This window comes from Festucalex cinctus, chromosome 6, assembly GCF_051991245.1.
Source record: "Festucalex cinctus isolate MCC-2025b chromosome 6, RoL_Fcin_1.0, whole genome shotgun sequence".
Taxonomy (NCBI): Eukaryota; Metazoa; Chordata; class Actinopteri; order Syngnathiformes; family Syngnathidae; genus Festucalex; species Festucalex cinctus.
In genome coordinates, this window is record NC_135416.1 from 2,970,373 (window position 1) to 2,992,053 (window position 21,681).

The 21,681-nt window shown below is 37.3% G+C and overlaps 3 protein-coding genes across 4 annotated transcripts; all 3 read right to left on the minus strand.

Annotated features, from left to right (window-relative positions):
* Window positions 1–146: 146 nt before the first annotated feature.
* LOC144021132 (protein disulfide-isomerase) lies at window positions 147–6,592 on the minus strand. The gene is made up of 11 exons (XM_077525181.1): window positions 6,209–6,592; window positions 4,939–5,139; window positions 4,001–4,131; window positions 3,778–3,915; window positions 2,957–3,064; window positions 2,573–2,698; window positions 2,298–2,495; window positions 1,528–1,648; window positions 1,227–1,408; window positions 373–462; window positions 147–298 (listed from the first exon to the last, which is right to left on the minus strand). Exons 1-11 carry the CDS (start codon window positions 6,381–6,383, stop codon window positions 212–214), a joined length of 1,557 nt encoding a protein of 518 aa, XP_077381307.1. The 5' UTR covers window positions 6,384–6,592; the 3' UTR covers window positions 147–211.
* Window positions 6,593–6,976: 384 nt separating this feature from the next.
* Window positions 6,977–15,066, minus strand: LOC144021165 (lipopolysaccharide-induced tumor necrosis factor-alpha factor homolog). Of its 2 annotated transcripts, none has more exons than XM_077525233.1 (5): window positions 15,009–15,066; window positions 9,005–9,154; window positions 8,855–8,932; window positions 8,089–8,257; window positions 6,977–8,027 (listed from the first exon to the last, which is right to left on the minus strand). In XM_077525233.1, the coding sequence occupies exons 2-5, from the start codon at window positions 9,141–9,143 to the stop codon at window positions 7,919–7,921; spliced, it is 495 nt and encodes a 164-aa protein (XP_077381359.1). In that variant the 5' UTR covers window positions 9,144–9,154; window positions 15,009–15,066; the 3' UTR covers window positions 6,977–7,918. The 2 variants fall into 2 exon arrangements, with proteins under 2 accessions (XP_077381359.1, XP_077381358.1); XM_077525232.1 differs by lacking the exon at window positions 15,009–15,066 and adding an exon at window positions 10,363–11,644.
* LOC144021164 (uncharacterized) lies at window positions 12,754–20,655 on the minus strand. Its single transcript, XM_077525231.1, has 6 exons — window positions 20,402–20,655; window positions 19,508–19,621; window positions 18,099–18,179; window positions 16,764–16,856; window positions 15,259–15,475; window positions 12,754–15,131 (listed from the first exon to the last, which is right to left on the minus strand). The coding sequence occupies exons 2-6, from the start codon at window positions 19,599–19,601 to the stop codon at window positions 15,014–15,016; spliced, it is 603 nt and encodes a 200-aa protein (XP_077381357.1). The 5' UTR covers window positions 19,602–19,621; window positions 20,402–20,655; the 3' UTR covers window positions 12,754–15,013.
* Window positions 20,656–21,681: the final 1,026 nt, after the last annotated feature.

Consider the following 21,681-nt stretch of genomic DNA (forward strand, 5'->3'; position numbering starts at 1 on the left):
TCAAATTACTTCAAATAAAAATAGTGTATTATTATAAATATTATTATGATTATCATTAGTGATATTGTACTAAACAATTCCCAGTCAATATTTGTGTAGTATGAGAAGACTTCTTGTGATGTCAAAATATGAGACACAATACGATATAAAATAGAAGATGATCTCTTTATTTAACTGCTTTGACGTGTCGTCACATCACAACAATTGCCCGTTAAAGTTCCTCCTTGGTGGTGTTTCTCACGTTCTTCTCGTCTTCTGCTTTCATGGCCTCCACGTACTTCCTCCTGTCGTCGTCCTCCTTTTTCGTCCCCCCACAACAACAGTTTTATTTTTAGCTAACGTTTCATGAATGTGGACAAATGATACATTTACCTTAATTTTGTCTTTTGCAGCTTTCTTCATCTCCTGGTGGACAAAAGCAAGCAGGGCCTTCAGCTTCCTGTCGCCAGTGTAAAACACCGCCTGGGAAGGAAGAGTTTTACTTTGGTAGGTCTACTTCCTGTTTTGAATTGGTATAACTTGAGCAGCTTTTTGTTAACAAAAGACTTACTTACGTAATTGATGCTGGGCATTCAAATTAGTTTCACACTGTTACTGGTTTTATTTTGGTAGGTTTTTACTTCCTGTTTTTTTTTTTTTTTTGTCCTGGTATGAGCAGCTTTTTGTGAACAAAATACTGACTTGGATCCTATGTGGCTGATGCTGGGCATTCAAATTTGTTTCACACTGTTACTGGTTTTATTTTGGTAGGTTTCTACATCCTGTTTTTGTTGGGTATTTGAGTTTAAGTGATGTTTTTACTCGTTTTATTTTGGTAGGGTTATACTTCCTGTATTTGCTAGCTTGATTTAGATGGTTTCTACTTCCTGATTTTGTTGTGTATTTTAGTTTATCCATTAAACGATGTTTTCACTAATTTTATTTTGGTAGGTTTCTACTTCCTGTATTTGCTAGCTTGATTTAGATGGTTTCAACTTCCTGTTTTTGTTGCGTATTTGAGTTTACCCATTTATCGGTTTTCACAACATTTATTTTGTTAGGTTTCTACTTCCTGTATTTGCTAGCTTGATTTAGATAGCTGGAGTAGCTTTTTTTTTTTTTTTTTTTTGTGAACACAGGACTTCAACTTGGATCCTCTGTGACTGGCAGTGTATTTTTGGAGATCGTTTTGCGCTTTTTGTGACCGTTGCGGGAATGCGACGAGCAAAGGTCAAAGTGCATCTTACTCTCTCTGCGTAGAGGGCGGGGAAGAGGCAGAAGGCCGGATAGGCGCGCTGCACCGACATGTTGATGTCGTTAGCCGACGCGTCGATGCGGGCGACCACGACGTCCTCGCGGGCCTCGAAGGCCTCGGCGAGCTCCTCCCACAGGGGGAACGCCGCGCGGGACTCGGGACTGTACGGCACGTCTGAAATACGCACACGCAGGTCGCTTCATTAGGTACACCTGTACATAACCTTAATACAAAGTCATGATTCAGTTTGTGAAATGACCGTTTGTTTCTTTAGGAAACATTTGTTTACTTACAAAACAAGACAAAAACAGTCCTGTTCGGGTTGAAGGCAACTTCCTCAAAAGTGCTTCCGACCAGTTCCTTGACCGGACGTTGGTCCCATCCTTCGGGGATCGGCTCGCTCTGCATCTTGGGCTGATACACACACACACAAATAATCACACTCTCGCTGGTTTGCGTTATACGTCACACCCTCCACATATGTACGGAGGACCAATACTGCCAAAATTCAAAATAAATAAATGACAAAATAACTAAAAATACATAAATGACTAAAAGCGAAAATAAAAATGGATATAGAAAAATAGAATTTGAAAATTATATTAAAAAAAAATAAATATCAATGGAAATAAAAAGAGCAAGAATAAATAAATAAATAAATACATTTGTATTTAATTTTTGAGTTTGCAACGGCGGAGTCCAACCCAAGACACGCTTACGACCACCCCCTCATTTGAATAACGTTTCCACATGGCAGTACGGCCCAAAACTGCCAAAATTCAAAATAAATCAATGACTAAACAAATAAATAAATAAATAAATGACTAAATAAATAAATAAAAGTGAAAATAAATTATAATTCAAAAACTAAATATAAATGTATTTATTTATTTAGATATATATTTTTGCTTCTTTTAATTTACGTTTATATTTATTTTTTTATATAATTTTTAAATGATTATTTTTATATCCATTTTCATTTTCACTTGTAGTCATTTATGTATTTATTTAGTCATTGATTTATTTTGAATTTTGGCAGTTCTGGTCCTCCATACATGCGTACCTTGGCCTTGCCGTCCAGGTAGTCCCGGCAGAAGGCCTCGATGGAGTCGGCGTCCGGCGCGGCCGAGGGCAGCTGGTAGGTCACGTGGTCCGTCAGGTTGACCAATCGCACGAGAGGGGCCTCATAGTCCCGCACGCGGAAGTACTCCATCAGCCGGCCGTTCCGCGGCTCCGACACGTCCACCAGGACGAACAGAATCTCAAAACAATCAAAGTAGTGGAGTTCATTTTGTGTGTGTGTGTTTGTGCTTGCGCAAGTGTGTGTGCGTGTGTCACCTTCATTCTGAAGAACTCGGCGGCGGTGTTGAAGGCGGCGTGCAACTCGTGGAAATCCGCCGAGCTTTTGTTGACAAAAAGGAGGGCGTGGCTAAGGACGGGTGACGACAGGATCTGAGTGGCTGTCTGATAAATACATTAAGCGCATATTATTTCCATATTGTTTGTATTTCATTTGTCATATATGTAATTCAAAATTTCTCTATCAATTACTGTACAATATTTTGTAATAGGTGAAAATCAAACCAAAATGACCTAATCACATTTAATATAAAAATTATTGCTACATCTGTTGGAATGGTGATGAACTGAATCAGTTTGCTGCCACCAGGCGTCCAAGTGCGGAACTGCAGCAGTTAGCTATTGCACAACACCCTTGCCAACCTCTCCGGTGTATTCTGTGACGCGATCCATTTGGTAGACGCTGACAAACGTCATCAGGTCTTCTTTGGAGGTCTGCGGCGTCATCTTGTAGGCTTGAATCAGCTTCGACTGCGGACACAAACACATGCAAACAAACAATGGAACTTTCTCAAACCTTCAAATCTCAATGAGGAGGATAAACATTGAACACCATCGTGGTGGCATTTTTGTCCATATTGTGCAGCTTGAATGTCTTTAAGTTTCATATGAGATATAAGCTAATACATTACAACAACATAATTCTGCAGACACTACACTCAAACACAATCTATCAATCAATCAATCAATCAATCAATCAAAGTTTATTTATACAGCACCTTTCATACATTCAAATGCAACTCAAAGTGCTGAACAATTAAGACATCCATAATACAATAAAAAGAAAAGCCATCCCTGCCCCCCACATCCCCATGATCACAGACACACACGCAAACCACAACATGGCGGGGCACAGAAGAACCCTGTGAGGAAACCCCAATTTGAAACCATACTTAAACTATCCCTACTTTGTAAACCCAACCCTAATCAAAATCCAATGTGAAACCCTAACTCTAGTTAAAAGCTCAAATTTGCAACCTTAACCCTAGTTTAAAACCCAAATTTGCAACCCTAACCTTAAAATTGAAAGCCTAGTTTGAAAGTTAACCCTGCTTAGAAACCCCGACCCTAACCCTAAATTGAGACCTTCATATGAAACCGGACTTTGAAACCCTAAATCGACTTTCAAACCCAAATTTGAAACCCTACTTTGAAACTCTAATCCGCGTCTAATTTGTGTATACCTGTTTGAGTAGCAGCACGACATCATGCGTGACATCATATTTACTGATGACATCATCATTTTGCGTCACGGCAAAGCTGACGTCCGGGAGGCTGACGGCAGTCGAGTAAAACACCCGAACGTACTCGCTGTCCAGCTCCTACACAAACACACACGCAATTATCAATAATCTTATTGATAAGAAGAGAAGACGCAGAGAGAGATATGAGCTTGACGGTCGTCACCTGAAAGAATCCGACCACGCGAAGCTCGTCGTCCTCCGAGCTCACCAATTGGCCGAGATCTGCGACCAGGTCGGCAGCAGACCCCGCCCTCCTTTTCAACCACGTCACGATGGAGGCGGAGCTCTGGGGAACTTGAATCGTACGACGTCAGGATGGAAACTGCATGTTTCTATTTTTCATGTATTCTTGACATTTTAGCCGAAATAAAAAAAAAAACAACAACAATATTTTATCTTTGCATTAAAAAAAAAATAAAAAAATACCACAAAATTTAGAGTTAGCGGTACTTTGTATTTTCTATTAGGCAAAAAAATGTGTGATTTTCTGTTTAGATTGGGGGGGAAATTAAAATAACAAAAAAATATGTATGGTAACTCATTTTTGTCAGTAAAAAAAAAAATACTGTTCCAAGTAAATAAATAAAACATTTTCTGTTATATTTTAAATTATATTTAATTTCTTTCTTTTAATTCAATTTAAAAAAAAGCCCAACATTTTCTTGTCTGAGATGGTGAAATGAAATTTGGAAATATGTTCCTTTTTACTCGGGGGAAAAAAAAATCCCATGAAATTTCCTTTTGATTCTCTTCAGTTGATAGCCCAAAAAACAACAAGTCTTTTCAGTTTTTACTTCCTGTTTTAAATAAAAGAATAAAATATAATGAAATTTGGAGCTAATGCTATGGAAGGACATTGAAGAAATTAGAAATCTTTGTGCTTAAAATAAAGGGAAAAGAACAAAATTGAGGTATATAGTACATTTTCTTAACATGAAAACCATAATTGACTGGTCTGTCCATCATCATTTTAACTCATATTATCCTACACCTACTTTTATTTGCATGCATAACTGTCTAACAACAAACATACAATTCAAAATTAAATTTTTTTTTTACAACCCTAATATTTTCGGGGGTGTAATTGAAATGAAAACTCACCGGGACAGGACACAAAGTTGACTTTTTCCCCGAAAAGGTAGAGCCTGATGTTTGGCGGTCCTGTTGCGTTCAGTTCTTTGGCGAGCTCGTTGTCGTTCGTCACGTCCACTGTCGCAAACTTGACGTCCGAGTCCTGCAGATCGACGGCGGCTTCTCGAAACGCTTCCGACAAACGATGACCGTCCGCAGATAGCGCCGCATCTGGGCAGGGACGAACATCAAATAGGATTTAAAGATGTCATTGAATCCAACATTCATTTTCTTAGCATGTACATTAAAAAAAAAAAAAAAAAAAAAAGTCAATTAACATAATGTTCGGAATTTGGTAAATAGACTTTAACAAATCATACATGCGTAAAGGTTTTTTTTTTTTCAACAATTATCATCAACAATTTAAAGGGATACTTGACTCATTGAACACTTTTCAGCAGTGAAAAGTTCATATTTTGTCCAGAATGAATTTGATAACTTCATTATTTTTCATGTACAATTAATACCTTTAAAAACATTTTTTTTTCCCTCCTGCTGTCGACTGATGATGACATCACCTGTGCTGAGGAAGTAGGTAACCACCAATCATGGCTCACCTTTTTTCTGCGCTTGGCCAGTAAACTGAGCCACGATTGGTCGTTACCTACTTCCTCAGCACAGGTGATGTCATCATCAGTCGACAGCAAGTTGAAAAATTACTTTTTTTAAAAGGTATGAATTATACATGAAAAAAAAATGCACTTACCACATTAATTACAGACAAAATATTAACTTTTTTACTGCTGAAAATGGCTCAACGAGTCAAGTGTCCCTTTAAATCTTCACAAAGATTCACATTATATCCAAAGAAGTTGACTTGACTTCAGCAAAAACCTAATACAGTATGTATAAAAAAACTTCATCAAAAACCTAACATGTATAAAAAAAACAAAAAAAGAAGAAGATTTGGCGTCGACAAAGAACCTAGCATAAATGATTTCTAGTCGTCAATAAATTTAACGTCTCTCACAATTTTGAGTCTAGAATGAAACTAGCATCCACATTAAAAAAAAAAAAAAAAAATTACATCAATGAAGATTTTCACTCTAGTGAAACCAGAACATTTAGTTTCCAGTACACCTAACTACACATTTTTAGTAAGAACATTTGAAGTAAATGTTTTGTACAATTTTCCAGTTGAACTGTTTTGAACACTCACTACTAATACCAAAGAAATGGCTACACAAGCTGCAATAGTTACTATCATGTAACATAGCCAAATGTAAACAGAAGATCTTACAGAAGTGCACCAGTAGCTGCTTGTGGGTCCTCAGCGCTCTGTTGAAATTTGCCTTGTTCAGCTGTAAAATTCCGTCCTTCTCCGGGATAGTTTTTGTCTTCTCCTCGCTAGCGGCGAGGCAGATGGCTGCCACCGCAAGTAGCAACGACAGCAACGGCAGTGGTGGTCTCGCCATTTTTGCAACGTGCCTGACAGGAGTGGCCGGCGGCTGAACAGGTAGTTGTGATTGTGAATGTTATCAGGGCCGTCTTTGTCGCTCATTAACTGTTGTTATCTGGGTTCTGTCATTGACGGTTGCTTATATATCAAGACAATTGCTAATAGTGCACTTTGCCTAACAACAAGGTCAAAATGGAGGTCCAAAAAAAACAAAACAAAACAGGAAGAAACACTTGATACCAACGTTTAAATACTTACATTTTGTTTTAAGGCTATTTACATAGGTAAAGTGTTTATTTAAGCAAATGTTTACAGCTTCATATGTGATGAATAACGTTCAAGACAAACCTGACAATTCAAACAATTGTTTCTAAAGAAAAGAAAAACAAACACTAATATTTTTTAACCGTTTAATGCCAAAATGTCTTTACTTAAGCATCTCAAACGAAGTTTCATGACCTGCAAAATGTTTTCTGAAGATGCTAATTTCATTCAATTGAAGATTTTTGTCCTAATGCTTAACTTTCCTTTTCCATGAAAACTAACACAAAACATCCTTTTGCCAGAGTTTATTTTCAAATCATTCGTTTATTGTCAAATGGTCACTCAAGCTGTATTTATTGTTATCACCATTGTTGAGAAAATCATTTTTATGTTGCAATACATCAAGAGGGATCTGTAAACTTATGCTGCATTCGAGGATGGTCGGAAGTCGGGTATATCCGAGTTGGTTTGTTCCAGTTCGGACCACAAAATGTTCGAGGCGAAAGTAAACAACCAAAACGGTGAATGGAGATAAATAGTTTTTTTTATTTTGACATTCAGCAAACTTACCTTCTCGCAATTTTGCTTCAATTAAGTTTTTATTATTTTTTTTGTCTTATTTCATCAGCATTCCATACATTTCAGTAGTTGACCGTATAATTTCATGCAGGGAGATAGCAGCATACGGTCACAAACGTTGCGTTACGTGAAGTTATGTCGAATATTTATGAACGAAGAAAGCTGTCTAGTTACTCGAGTAAATTGTGTTTTACCATTCACGGTCTGAGTTTTCAAAGGGGTCGCCATTGTAGAGTGACATCATTTGTAGTCGGGGTGCTTTTTTTTTTTTTTTCCCGACTTGGCAAGTGGAATTTCCAAGTTCAAGGGGGCGTTCCCGTACACACTTCCTGGTTTGAACTCGGAAAAGTCCGACTTACGACCATCCTCGAATGCAGCATTAAGTGCCAGGATGAGGCAGCCATTTTACGATTCAGTTTTGCGAACATCACATGACCAAACCCGCCCCAAAAACAGCTGAACCATGATTGGCCATTTTCAGTTGACAGCACGTAGCAAAATGGCTAACTTGATAAAATTGGATTTTCCAATTCATGTTCTGCTATTGCAATATTAATCAGAATATTGTGTTTCGACTGGCAGGCGGCACATAGAACACATTATTTTAAATATATCTTTTGACTTGACTTCACACTTTAAGGTAGAAATAAAAAAAAAAGTTCATAAAGGTCCATAAAAAGTGTCCAAACAATCCACAGTGGATCCGTGTTATGTTTTGTGGTGTACGTGTAAATGTTTTCCACAGTGCGGACAATAATGATGAACGTCCCACATATCTGGAATCATGAAAGGAATCAGGCAGAAGCCACAAACCAATCTGGAAACAAAACAAAGAGTCAAAAAGTGACCAGATGCTCACGCGCTAACGTGCTAATTACCCAGAAAACGCCAGGACGCAGCACACGATGAAGGCGTTCCTGCCGGGCATTTGTTTGATTTCGGTGGTGATTTGGCGGTGGCAGTGTGGACACTGAATGTTGCCTGGAGAGCCGAGCAGGTTCGACGTCGTCATCGTTTCTTCTGACACCGGTTGAGATACCACCGCTTCTGTTTGTCAACAAATATGGACACACATTGGAGCTTTGAATTTGTTTGAAGTGACAGTGGGACGTCGAAGTTTAGCACCAGTTGGACAACGGTAGATTTCGACGTCATGTTTGTGTTATCCTGATAGGACCCCGGTAACAATTTTTTTTTCCTTTTTTTTTTTTGTGAACAAAGAATTTTGATCACGTGACTGTGTTGTTCTATGTTTAGTGAGCTTATTGTTTTCAATTTGGCTGTTTTTAACTTCCTGTTCTTGTTTGGTTTATGAAATTCTTGGCTTACGCCAGATTTTTGTGAACAAAAGGAATTTGACGAGGCTCTTCTCTTCTGTGATGAATATCGCCAACCCCCCCCACAATATGGTGATAATTATCATATCGTGACCTTCATATCGTGATAATATCGTATCGTGATGTTTGGATATCGTTACATCCCTAGTTTATATGTGTCCACACCAATGAGTGTAAATCTGACACTTTTCATTGACTTCTTTCGCACTTTACACTTGTATAGCGTTAAAAATCTACATTCAACTCAACTTTATTCATAAAGCACTTTAGAACTTGAAAGTACAACTGCATTAAATTTGTTACGTACCCAACGGGGTTAGTTGGATGTTGACCGGAGATGTCTGCAAGGGACTGAAGGTAGCCGGCATCAAGACAGGAAACGGATCTGGACACACAATTGGCGATGAAAAAGTCCGCTTATTTTCCACCCTGAGAATGTTTACAGCCGCGATCTTACTGTTTTCTTGATAGGGAGGCGGGTTCGAAGAGTGGGGAATGGAGGCGTAATAAGAAGGCGGAGGCGGGCAAACGTCAAATGCTTCGACGTCCACAGCGGAAGGCGGCAGCGTGGCCGCCTCGTATGTTGGAGGGTCCATCAGCGTATTCACTTTAAAAAAAAAAAAAAAAAAAAAAAAAAGCTGACAATGAAGACAAATTAACAATCAAGAGTTCATTTCTTTACATTTTAAATTATTTTGCTGTACAACCTTTCAGAAAAAAGCTCAAAGAGTCGTTTGAGAATTGTTTACTTTTAATTTATTACACAGTGCTTGTTGCATTTTTTTTCTAAATCATGCACATGACCAGCAATCCATACGTAAAAAAAAATAAAACTAATACTAAACCTAAGAGCTCGATTAAAAATAAACATTTTTGATCAAATAAAAAAATAACAAACTTTCTGTATAAAATATTTACGGTATCTGAGTTTAAAAAACAAAAGTCAAAACCCTACAAAAAAAAAAGTATAATGAAATATCCAAATATATTATAACCCTGATTCGTACAAAATCTAATTGCTCACCACAAAATGGATGGACGTGAAATTCTTTTGATAGACTTCAGAATTTTTTTTTGAAATGTCAGCATGACTTTGTTTGATAAATATTTATTACTTCATTTCCAACAGCTGACGCTGTAATCATGTGACACTGACGAAATTACAGTAATTGCACACAAGGACAGTTTCAAAATTATTTTCCATTTGACAGGCGTGCCAACTTCATAGTCCTCCATTATACTACAGTATATATAATCCACAGGTGGCAATTAGAAAATGTATGATTCCCAACAAGCCCTGCAACTTTTCAGCCATCAGAAAAGAACAATACTTTAAGATGGGGGGGAAAATATAAAAATAAAAAAAAATAAAATAATAAATAATAAAAAAAAAAATAATAAAATAAAATAAAATAAAAAGTATATATATATATATATATATATATATATATATATATATATATATATATATATATATGTATATGTATATATATGTATATATATATATATATATATATGTATGTATATATGTATATATGTATATATCTATATATGTATATATGTATATATCTATATATGTATATATGTATATGTATATATGTATATATATGTATATGTATATATGTATATATATATATATATATATATGTATGTATATATATATATATATATATATATATATATATATATATATATATATATATATATGTATGTATATTTTTTACTGTTTCATCTTAAAGTATTGTTCTTTTTATTTATTCAACTGACAAAAATTCACCAGGTTCTAAAGTTATGACATGAAAGCAGCAGTCTTACCTTGAAGAAAGTCAGGAGCGGGACTGCGAGATGCGACACGCAAGCAGTCGCTGATAATAGCGAGATCAAAGCCCGTCCAACCAGTTTATGAAAAACAGTTGTCATATCCTAACTTGATCTAATTAATTACAGTATCCTGCTATTTGACTTACAGTATGCGTAGATCAGCGGCGCCCCGAGAGCCCCGATCCAAATGCTGCTTTCCATGTTTCTTTCCACCAACACGCCTGATTCATCATCAGGGTCGTTATCAGGCTTCTGCAAAGCTTACTGATGAGCTGATCATTCGATTCAGCTGCGTTGAAGGAGGGAGACGTGGAAAGCAGGCTGGATGGGGGCTCTCAAGGACCGGACTTGGCCACCGCTGACGTTGATCCTGCTATAAAGCACTTCAAGTAAAGCAAAAATAGTTGACTGCTAGCATTTCCAAAGATCGATGCGCTAAAAATAAACTACGTTTGGATTTTGTTAACACTCAATTGGTTTACTTGAATTGTGATACGATTCGCTCCAATTCGCTCTGATTAAAATGCAAAACAGTATGATTCATAATACAGCACTCAATTTGCGACACGATTAACTCCAGCTACAATGCAAAGCAGTTTTTGTGACAATTCACTCGGGAATGCTGAAGCATTCCCACACATGTTGTTGTGATTTTTAATTCTTCACACTTTTTTTGCCGTGAAACAACTCCCACACAATGCTTTCGATTTACACCGTTTAAATTTCAACTTGCTGAAAAAAAATCACGCCCCCGGGGTATATATCGTCTAATTCCACATGACTTACAGTGTTCGCGCAATTTAACGTTAAATATCAATTCGTTTTCAATGGGACAGACACTTTTTTTTTCCAAGTATCACTTTCCACGCCCACTTCCATACATATAACTTATCATCTTTACCAGGTAAAGTACATTGTCCAGTAACCAGGAGGTCACAATTTCATCATTTAGCTCTCAATTTTCTTCATAAGCATTCAAATCTTAGCATTCAACTTGCAGCATTCCAGAAATTGCACTTAGTCTAGTTCACTAAAACATTGATCTGACACAATTGACTCTCATAACAATGCAATATGATATGATTGATTTCAATTACAATTAGAGCTGTCAAAACGATTAATTTTTTTTTAATCAGATTAATCACATCTTAGAATTTTGATTAATCACGATGAATTGCTTAAGGAAAAAGGCTTTGTTTTGTTTTTTTAAATCAACAATTTTTGCCCGCCAAATTTAAAGAGCACCTGCTATGTGGTAATTCTTTTGACATTTAATGTTATGACGGTTTCAACAATTATTATTTTTTTTGATCCATTGCACACGCTCATCCTACTCTTTTTCTAATGAGTTAATTACTTGCATAATTTAAAATGGGGGGGGGGGGGGGGGGATGACCCCAAATAGTTTGACATGAAGAAATATTCTGCATGTCATACGCACATTTATGAAATGCTTTACTTTAATGCATGCAGCTATGTTTATTGCTCAAAGACAACCTTTCGTAACCATCCGCTGTCAGCGGGTCAAAATGAATCGTGTGATTAATCAGCGTGTGTCAAAACTGCTCTTTGTTTCAATTTGAACGACGTGCTCTTGAAGCGCCCTGACAGTGGAAAGGACTTGACCTCTTTTGGAATGAAATGAACGCACCGTGACCTACTTTTCAAATGCGTCTGACATCGGGGGAGGTTGAAACGAGTTCAGTTGAGTTCAGCTTGGATAGTGACGAGTCAGTACATACATTAAGCCACAAATTTTGCTCACATGCTAACTTTGGTTTGATGCAGGCCAGCGGGCCAGTTAGCATTTTGTTTTTATAGATGTGTGTTGACTAAAACATAATGAAGGAGTGCCAAAATGTGTGACATAACGTAACTTAGGTATTTGCATTTTCCACTTTTGAAACATTCATTTATGCACTTACACAACACTCACAGAACTAGTTTGTTTGATAACATATTGTTAGCCGCGAATGACACTCGATCGTCCCCTTTGGGGTGCGGCACACCTATACTGGGGAGATGTAAAAGTTACACTCAAAATACAAATGCAAATCTTTTTGTTTGAACTCAAAATACAACTTTTTTTAAACAAAAAAAACAAAAAAACTGTGACTAAAATTAAGAAAGTAGGCAATTCAACATTTTGATTGGTCATTTTTGCACAGTTGACAAAAAGTACAATATAAGTTTAAAAAAAAAAAAAAAAAAAACTGTTTCGGGAAAGTATGCTACTATTTTGTTCCAAAATGATTTAATAAGGACAGCAAAGCCTTTAGTTAAAATTGGCATAAAAAAAAAACAAGTGCATAATAATCTGCATGATTATTGAATCATGCAGATGATTAGCATTATCGTTATTGAGTGGTCATTGAAATATCCGGCGGATGAAAACTTGAACTTTATGGAAATGTGAAAATATATAGAAACAGTTAAAAAAATTCTGAACAATTTGATTCTATTGCAAAACAGGATTTTACGGTAATTAAAATATTAGGGGATTAAAACTAGAACATGAAAACTTTATAGAAAAATTCACAGAAAATCTATTTCTATACCTTTTTTTTAACATCACACCATCATTCAAATATAATTTAGATTGAAAAATGATCGTCTTGGAAATGTAAAAACGACATTTTCATTTTTCATATTTTTATATTTTCATTGTTTTATCCAGTGAACACAAAAGATGAAAAATATGTATTTCACTGGTATCGGGCCAAAATCTCTGAAATTGTCACTTTTTGTTTGTTTGTCCAACCATTAACATTGTATCATCAAAGCCATTTTACACACTTTAGATTGGTCAATTGTTCGTAAAAATGACTCCTACATGTGTGGAGTGACTAAAAGTATAGAGGTTTGGAAAAATATGAAATTTGCCAAATAGTGACTTATGTGGTTTTGGCCCAACGGCAGCGATATATAAACTGCACTACCCACATATATACATATAGCATGCAGACTTATTTACTTACTGAAATAACATGCACACATACAGTATAGGCCTAACCATATTGACCAATGCGTTACATATACATAAAGATATGATACATGAATCTGCCCCTGAAATTCTGCTCGCAACAACTGCATTTATTTCCAGTCTGTGTGGCGGTGTCGTCTAACTTGCTGTTCTTGCCACCTCTATCCTGACCTTTTGCTGCTGTGTGGCCCAGCGGAGCGCCTAGGAAACTGCCAATTGAGTTTAAATGGAGCTTGTGTGCATCCATAACATAGCAATAATAACTAGAGCTGCGAGCAGTTCACTCTTTGAATACCAGCCATTTTACTGCATTTTGACATACTTTTCTGCAACAAGATCCTCGCGTGACACTGGCTGATCTTGTATTTGCTGCCACCTGCTGGCCGTTTCGTTTCATTAACGTTGCAGTCAAGCCAAATTCCTTCAGTCAGAAACTGTGCCAGCCCCTCCTGTAACACTCGTGCATGTCATGTGTACGCGACGACTGACACTTATGACATGTTGATATGTCTTATGTATTGCGAGTTAAAAAGGACTCTCACAAGTCAAAGCTTTTTTGTAGTACATGGGATGATAGATGTGCCTCCCAATTTTCACAAATCTAGGTGAAACCTACAACCGGGAATACTTCATAAAAAAAAATTGTAGAGGGCTCTATTGAGCCATTTAAAGCAAATTGCACAAGAAGTCTTGAAAATGTTGATGTTCACCGTTGCCACAGGTCTGAATGTGTGTGCAGTTTCATGAGTTTCTGCCCATGTTTTAGACTCTCAAAAAACAGCAGCATTTTTCATTGCAAACAGCAAATTGCCACGGCAACAGTCTGCGACGGAATAAAAACCTTTCATAGCTTTTCATCATCATTTAAAGATCTTAAGGAAAAACACGGCAAGTTTGTGAAACGTAATACTGGCAATGCTTCGAATTGCACAACTTGATGCTCCGCCCCCGTCATATAGAATGTTGGTGTTTTTTTTGTTTGTTTTTCTGATGCTGTTCTCAGGTGTTGAGATGGCACAGCCCAAATTTGAAATCAATCGGGTCAAACGTCGAGGATAAGGGGGCAATACTCGTACACTCAATACTCATTTTCGTGTATGATGACCAAAGTCTTTTTTTGTTCTTCTCGGGGCGCTGTACATGTCACCTAATTTTTGTCGCCGTAGGTCAAACATAGTGGGACAGACCTCTTTTGGGGGCGCTACTGACTTTTTTTTGTTTGTTTGTTTTTGTACTTGTGTATCGCAACTTTAAAATATCACTTTTTTTTGTTGTTACTAGGATCGATGTATTGTGCAAAGTTTGATGAATTTCCGTTCGCTTAGAGTCTCAAATATGTGACTTTTTTTTTTTTTTTTTTTTTGTGGAGAAGACTCGTAAGAATTTCTAACAGAAACAATAGGGACCTTGCAGTGGTTGTTGCTCGGGCTCTATCGAGCGATTTGTTTAAAACATCCTAAAACTGAAAAAGTCACATGATGGTAGAAGATGAATTAAGTCGAAAAAAAGTACAACTTTGGCATATTTATACCAACAATCCGAATCAATGCCATCAATAATGATGACATTCGCATGGAGTTGATCCTCCGCGATTGATCCTAAGATTGACAAATAGTCGCAAAGCAGTCGATATCAGTCAATAATCACCAAATCGGACCGAGGCTATCGCCCGTAGTATCTGGTAAAGATGTGTAGACGTTTCCGACAACGAGGACAGAAGTGGTAGACGTTCCAGCAGCTGGGTATGCAAAATGGAATCAGGCAACAGCCGCACCAGAAGCTGAAAAAAAACAAGCACGACAAAATAAACACGGGCTGACCGTAAAGAGTTACTTTATCCACGACATGATTTCATTGATCACAAAAAAAAAAAAAGGAACGAGGGTCTCGGCCACGCATGATCTTACCATCCAAGTATGACCATGAAACACCAGAAGAAGGCCCACGACGACGGGATCAGCGCTTTAACGGTCGTGACCTCCTGCTGACACTTTGAGCATCGCACATAGCCGGGATTTTCCCCTAGTCGGCTGATGGAGACGGTCTGTTGTCTCTGCGGCTGCGTCACCACCACTTGCGGTGGCGCTGCGCGTCTTTGTTGTCTCTGATGGCGTCCCGTGCCCACTGAGGGGCAAAAAAAAGACGCACGCGTGAGGACATCAGTAAATGAAATGGGCAGTGGAATCATTGCATCGCTAAATCATTAAATAAATAAATAAACCTGGAAAATATACAAAATAATTATCTGATTGTGAAACACAGAGTACCGGTGGCCTGAAAAGGAGCAGGGAGAAGTTTTAATGTTAATCTGGGAAGAAATAAAAGTTGTTTGTCTACTGGATATTGGTTTGACCATATTGATATGGATTTATTTTTATTTTTAGGCTGATGGCTATTCCAGTATTTGGCAGAATAAAATTCCAATAACTGATTAATTGGTCAAATTATATAAAATAAGATATCCATCCATTTTCTTGACCGCTTATTCCTCACAAGGGTCGCGGGGGCTGCTGGCGCCTATCTCAGCTGGCTCTGGGCAGTAGGCGGGGGACACCCCGGACCGGTTGCCAACCAATCGCAGGGCACACAGAGACGAACAACCATCCACGCACACAAGCACACCTAGGGACAATTCGGAGCGGCCAATTAACCTGCCATGCATGTCTTTGGAATGTGGGAGGAGACCGGAGTACCCGGAGAAGACCCACGCGGGCACGGGGAGAACATGCAAACTCCACCCAGGAAGGTCCGAGCCTGGACTCGAACCGGAGACCTCAGAACTGGGAAGCGGACGTGCTAACCACCCAAAATAAGATATCATCGTTAGAAATATTAAATAAAATAACTTTACATTAAGGCCTCGACAGACCAATCCGACGTCGGCAGTCATAAAATATATATTTTTATATATATATATATATATATATATATATTTTTTTTTTTTTTTTGAATGGATACTTTACCCATTATAGCAATAAAAAGTTAATATTTTGTCTGTAATCAATGTGATGCTTTCATTATTTTTCACTTTAAAAACACATTTTGCCACTTGCTGTCGATTGAAAATGACATCACAAGGGCTCAGGTAACCAATCACAGCTCACCTGTTTTCTCGGTTTGGTCAGCTGACATTCACAAGCTGAGCTGTGATTGGTTATCTGAGCCCTTGTGATGTCATTTTCAGTCGACAGCAAGTTGCAAAATGTGTTTTTAAAGGTACTAATTTTACATGAATAATAATGAAAATATCAAATTTATTATAGGCAAAATATTAATATTTGACAGCCAAAAATGGACAAATAAGTAAAGTATCCCTTTAAGCCACAAAACTATAAACGCGTCTGTCTTCCATGGAAAGAAAAACACTTCAAGTTTGTCCGTGGGTGAAGAAATGTGAACAGGCTTTACATACCCACGGTTGGTTGATGGACAATGACATGCGACGTGTGGGTGGTCGTCACGGTGGGCGTCCTCAAGACGGGAAACTGATCCGGCTGGACACTGACTGCAAAACAGCCACTCGCATACTTTTACTACATATTTATTGGATTTAATACAAAAATGAAAGTTCACAGGCAAAGTCGTGACCGTGTTGCCTGTGTGTTATTTGGGGCCAAGGTTATGTTTTGGTCATGACCGTGTGCTCAAGTGTCTGTTTGGAACTGATGGAACCAGCATCTAGTTTCAACTGGTAAGACGCTATGTGATGTCAGGAATCTTTAATCTCTTTATGTAGTCAACAGCCAATCAGATAATTCCATGTCAGTCCTGTGACCCACATGTCTAACCACAACCAATCAGATCGATTCACTGTCTATATAAGTTGTCTGAGAAATGTGTGTTTTTGTCGGATTATTACCTCTGTTCCTCTGTGCAACTCTCGTTGTCTCTCGTCTCGTCAAGTTTATTCCACGCCTCCCGATGTAAATAAAGAGTTAAAATCTTATTTGTGTCTGCGCTTTGGGATCCAACCGCAGCACATAACAGTTACAAGTTAATATTTTTGGCAGCTAACAAAATTGAATTAGGGTTGTTGTTTTTTTCATGCAAACAAACAAAAAATACCTTACAAGGTTACTTTTTTTTAAAATGTCTGTCATCAGAACCAACTACCCTTAATACGTTTCATCCTTTTTTATTTTTTTAAGAGCACAGAATTGTTCATTCGTCAGTCTTACCGATTCTACATGTCATCATCATTGCTCTCTCTCTCTTTTTTTTTTGTTTTTTAATGTGCGCATTTGTGTGCATGTGTGTGCGCGCACGTGCGTGTGAAATCGTGCAAATTTGTACTCATTAGTTCACCTAAAACCTAATAAAAATCCCATGACCCTTCACCTTAGCCGGATACTTTAGAGTCTCGCCAGAGTCGTGAAGTTCAGAAGGTCAGGAGACCAGAGGAAAGGTCAAAGGAAAGAAAGATGAATCAAAGTGAAATCCAGCACCGACTAAAACACCACCTGCCACCCACATGGTTACAAAACCAGAATCTTACGCCAACCCCAGAAACCTCTAAATTCCGACAGATTAGGGAGATCTCAAGAGACCAGAGGAAAAACTAAAGAGAGGACGGAGGGAAGGATATATGAAGCAGAGTGAGATCCACAGACACCAGCCTCCACTGATTCAGCGAGCAGTGGGAGGGAGAAGCGAATTCTGTTTGAATTTGAACTTTAGAGCCTTTCTAATGCCTTAATCTATCGTAAATGAGCATGGGACTGAAATGCGGCGGTTGACCTGAACGTACCCACTGCGGACTGATGGATGATGACTTGAGATGTGTGAGGGGTCGGCCCGAAGGCGCGAACTGGATCCGGCTGGACAGTAACTGCATATATGGGGAAAAAAAAATAAAAAATACGTTGAAATTAGATTATAAAAACTAAGGGAAAAAAACGAATTTTGATCTGTAGTGTAAAATTAAGCTTTTGTGGTTTTTAACATTTGAGCTAAGTATACTTTTGTGGTCAAATGAGGCTGAGATTTACATATTGTTGGGTGATGGGCGGAGACTTGAGACGGGTGGGCGGGAACTGGATTCACATGGGTGTTTGCTGCAAAACGGCCACTCACTAAGTTTACAACAAATTTGAACATTTTGGAAGAAATTTAAATTAAACTGATATATTTGGGCCAGTTAATAAAGGAATAGGCAAATTAAAAAAATAATCATTAAGAAAAATTAAAAAAAATCACATAAAAAGTGTAAATCAAGTTCATTCTCAGAAAGAGTAACTTTTTAAAAACTTTTGTTAAAATATAACTCATTTCCCATCATTTTATCAACAAAAAAGTAATTTATAAAAATGTAAGTCAATTCAATTTTAACATTTTAAAATTGTAAAAATTACAATTTTATACGAAAGATTTTTCATTTCATGTTGATATAAAAAAAAATGTAATATTTACTAGTTTACGGTTTTTGTGTTTTTTGTTTTTGTTTTTTTTAAACAGAAAAAGGCTGCCATTTTTTTTTTAAATCTCATTTTATAAAACAACTTGAGTTTATTCCCTGAAAATATCAACTTTAAAAATAAATGTTTGGATGAAAGTCATTTTACAAGAAAAAGGAAATGTTGAGCGCTTCAATTTTTACTTACAAGTGTACACTTTGTGAAAAAATAGCGTTGTACCCATTATTTTTTATGAAAAGTATTTTACAAACATATTATTCAAACTCAACATGTAATATTGCGTTCTATTATTTTGTAAAATGATTATGAAAATGATACCAAATTTAGAAACGTATGATACTTTTTTTCAGTACAATAACTGTTGTACTTTTGATATATACAGTAAAATGTTATTTAACAAAACAGAAAATGAACAAAAACTTTTCTGGCGGCAGATGATGATTCGCCGAAAGGTCAAACTGCCAAATATACTGCCAAGGGGGACTTAATCGATGTCAGATTATTATTATTATTATATTTTGCCTCTAGTGTTGACGACTGGTTTCTTAAAATAATGCTGGCGTCGCCTGATATCGGTACTTGCGCATTGCTAACTAAAAATTCGATTAAGAAGAAGTACACTGGCAATATCGCATAAAAAAAAAAAAAAGTGTTAAATTGAAGTATGACACTGTGTTGTTTATCATTATTAAAGATATTCATAAGGCAACAATGATAAGGGATAGATAAGTTGTGGCCATACTTGTCTCTTCATAGGACGGTGGGGCCTCAGAGGGCACCTGATAAGGGGGCGCGTGCGCTCGGAGTGTCGCCTCTTCGTACGACGGCGGCTCCATCAGCAGCCGATTCGCTCAAGCTGCAGAGAAAAATAGTAGCAATTAGTCATTATTGTTATTTTCACGAGTTTGTGCAACTAAAACTTTCTTATTTGTTTACGTTATTCTGAACCATTTCAGGCGGGGTACACCAACAATCCTTTTTTTTTGTCTGATTTTGTCCATTCCCGCTACAGTGTCTGTTTTGTCCTAAATAATTGGGTCTTAAACGGGTTGGGGCAGCAAACTTAAATACTAAACGTCACCTTCTTAAAATAATTGCCTAAGTCTCTTTTTGGTCCTAAATCCTCTCCTCATGATGCAAATGGTTCAATTTTCTTGTGTTTCCTGAAAAATCTGAAAAAAAAAATAACTTTATTTGATTATTTTAAGAAGGGGTTGATATGGAATATTTACGGCCAAAACGGTTTGTCTTCCTGAGTCACATCTTCCTGAACTGTGACGTCAACAGAAAGTGGCGCCCTGATTGACAAACAAAGGAGGTGACGGGAAATAAACACAACAAAGGAGATTGTTGCTTTGCCATTTCCACGCAAATATATCACCCAAAACTAACAAATTTGTCGTGAGAGCTTTTTTTTGTATGTCATGCGATCACTCACCGCCTGAGACGAGAAATGTTTCTCTTAGACAAGCCCTAACCCTAAACCTAGCGTTAGCTTCAGCGCTACTTGCTAATCCTCGAAACTCGAGCCAACAACATCCCTCAAAAACTTTCTTCCAACTTCTGACAAAATTCTCAAAAGCAACGTGATCGGTTGTACAAGAGCGAGTGATAGATTTTAGAGCGCCGGTCTTACCTTGGACGGAGGAGGAAAACCAACTGGCGGTGGAGTAACGTTCAAGACTTACTAGTGTGACATCACATGGCAGCCTGTTGGACTCGTTTTGCCTCTGGAATGTGAAACATTTGCTTTACCAACCAGCCAAAAAAAAAAAAAAAAAAAAAAAACATTAACAGTCGAACAAGGTTGTAATGACGGATGGCATTTTTCTGGCACTGAAACGGACAACAAGCTGTGTAAAAATAGAAAGGATAAAAAAAAAAGGAACTAATAAAACGTGTCTACTTCCAATCTAAACCGAACGTGGCTCAAAGACAGGGATTAAGGTGTAATTCTTCCCCGCCCAGCCAAGACTGTGGCGTCGTCTTTCTTATCCGCCCAATGCAGTTGAGCCACACATTTGTCACATTTTCAATATCCCAAGTCGAAGGTCTTGGATGTGTCTCCTCATCTAGCCAAGGTTTTGCGTCTGTCACTTTGTCTGTCCTCGGCTCTGGATCGCCTCCCATCATTGGTCGCTTGGTCCTGAATGTGCCTCGCCTCACCTTTTACCCCCGAGGTTCTGCATCCGTCTCCATAATCGGTCCAAGGGCTCACTCACACGGCACCCAAAGCTTTTTTTTTTGTTTTTTTTTTTTGATTTATTGAATTTTTACTTCGTATTCTCGTATTATTATTATTATTATTATTGTTATTATTATTATTAATAATTCAATCTCAAGCGTAATAACCTTATTTATTGATTGATTGAATTTGTATTTTTTATTTTATTATCCGTTCTTATTGCTGCGGCATATGTAAATTTCCCAGAGGGAGCCATCCCAAAGGGATCAATAAAGTCAAGTCGAAGTCTAATTCCAAGTCTAATTCGGACTGGGTATCAATTCTAATTTCCCCAGTCGATTCGATTTTGATTCACGAGAGTTCAGTTTGATTTTTCCCGATTAGATTCACTTCAATTGAATTAGATATCGCTTAATTATGGCACATCAATTCTTCTTAAATGTCAAGGACATGAGGAAAAACACAAATATTCAATTCCAAAGTAAATTTTGCAGAGGCAGTAACTGGTCAAATCATTTTTACACACAAAAATAAATAGGCAATGAATTTTACTATTTGGCATTTAAGTTAATTAAGAATTTACATGTATTAACTATTCAGTTACCTTTGTGTTTACAGTATTTAACTGTGGCACAAACAAAAAAATCTGTTTCCAATACTTTTTAATGGCATTCATTTTTTGAAATTATTTTTCATTTATTACCTTTCCATTTCATTTGTGTGCCCAAATT

Excerpts from the sequence above, each read along its gene's own strand:
- LOC144021164 (XM_077525231.1), bottom strand. The coding sequence starts at position 19,601 with ATGGAGCCGCCGTCGTACGAAGAGGCGACACTCCGAGCGCACGCGCCC. Across the intron at positions 18,180-19,507 it reads ACCGTCCTATGAAGAGACAA|TTACTGTCCAGCCGGATCCA; the intron begins GTATGGCCACAA and ends CCATATATGCAG. Across the intron at positions 16,857-18,098 it reads CATCCATCAGTCCGCAGTGG|TCAGTGTCCAGCCGGATCAG; the intron begins GTACGTTCAGGT and ends GCTGTTTTGCAG.
- LOC144021132 (XM_077525181.1), bottom strand. The coding sequence starts at position 6,383 with ATGGCGAGACCACCACTGCCGTTGCTGTCGTTGCTACTTGCGGTGGCA. Across the intron at positions 3,916-4,000 it reads GCGTGGTCGGATTCTTTCAG|GAGCTGGACAGCGAGTACGT; the intron begins GTGACGACCGTC and ends GTGTTTGTGTAG. Across the intron at positions 463-1,226 it reads CCGCCCTCTACGCAGAGAGA|GCGGTGTTTTACACTGGCGA; the intron begins GTAAGATGCACT and ends CTTCCTTCCCAG.
- LOC144021165 (XM_077525233.1), bottom strand. The coding sequence starts at position 9,143 with ATGGACCCTCCAACATACGAGGCGGCCACGCTGCCGCCTTCCGCTGTG. Across the intron at positions 8,933-9,004 it reads GCCTCCCTATCAAGAAAACA|ATCCGTTTCCTGTCTTGATG; the intron begins GTAAGATCGCGG and ends TTGTGTGTCCAG. Across the intron at positions 8,258-8,854 it reads CATCCAACTAACCCCGTTGG|AAGCGGTGGTATCTCAACCG; the intron begins GTACGTAACAAA and ends GTTGACAAACAG.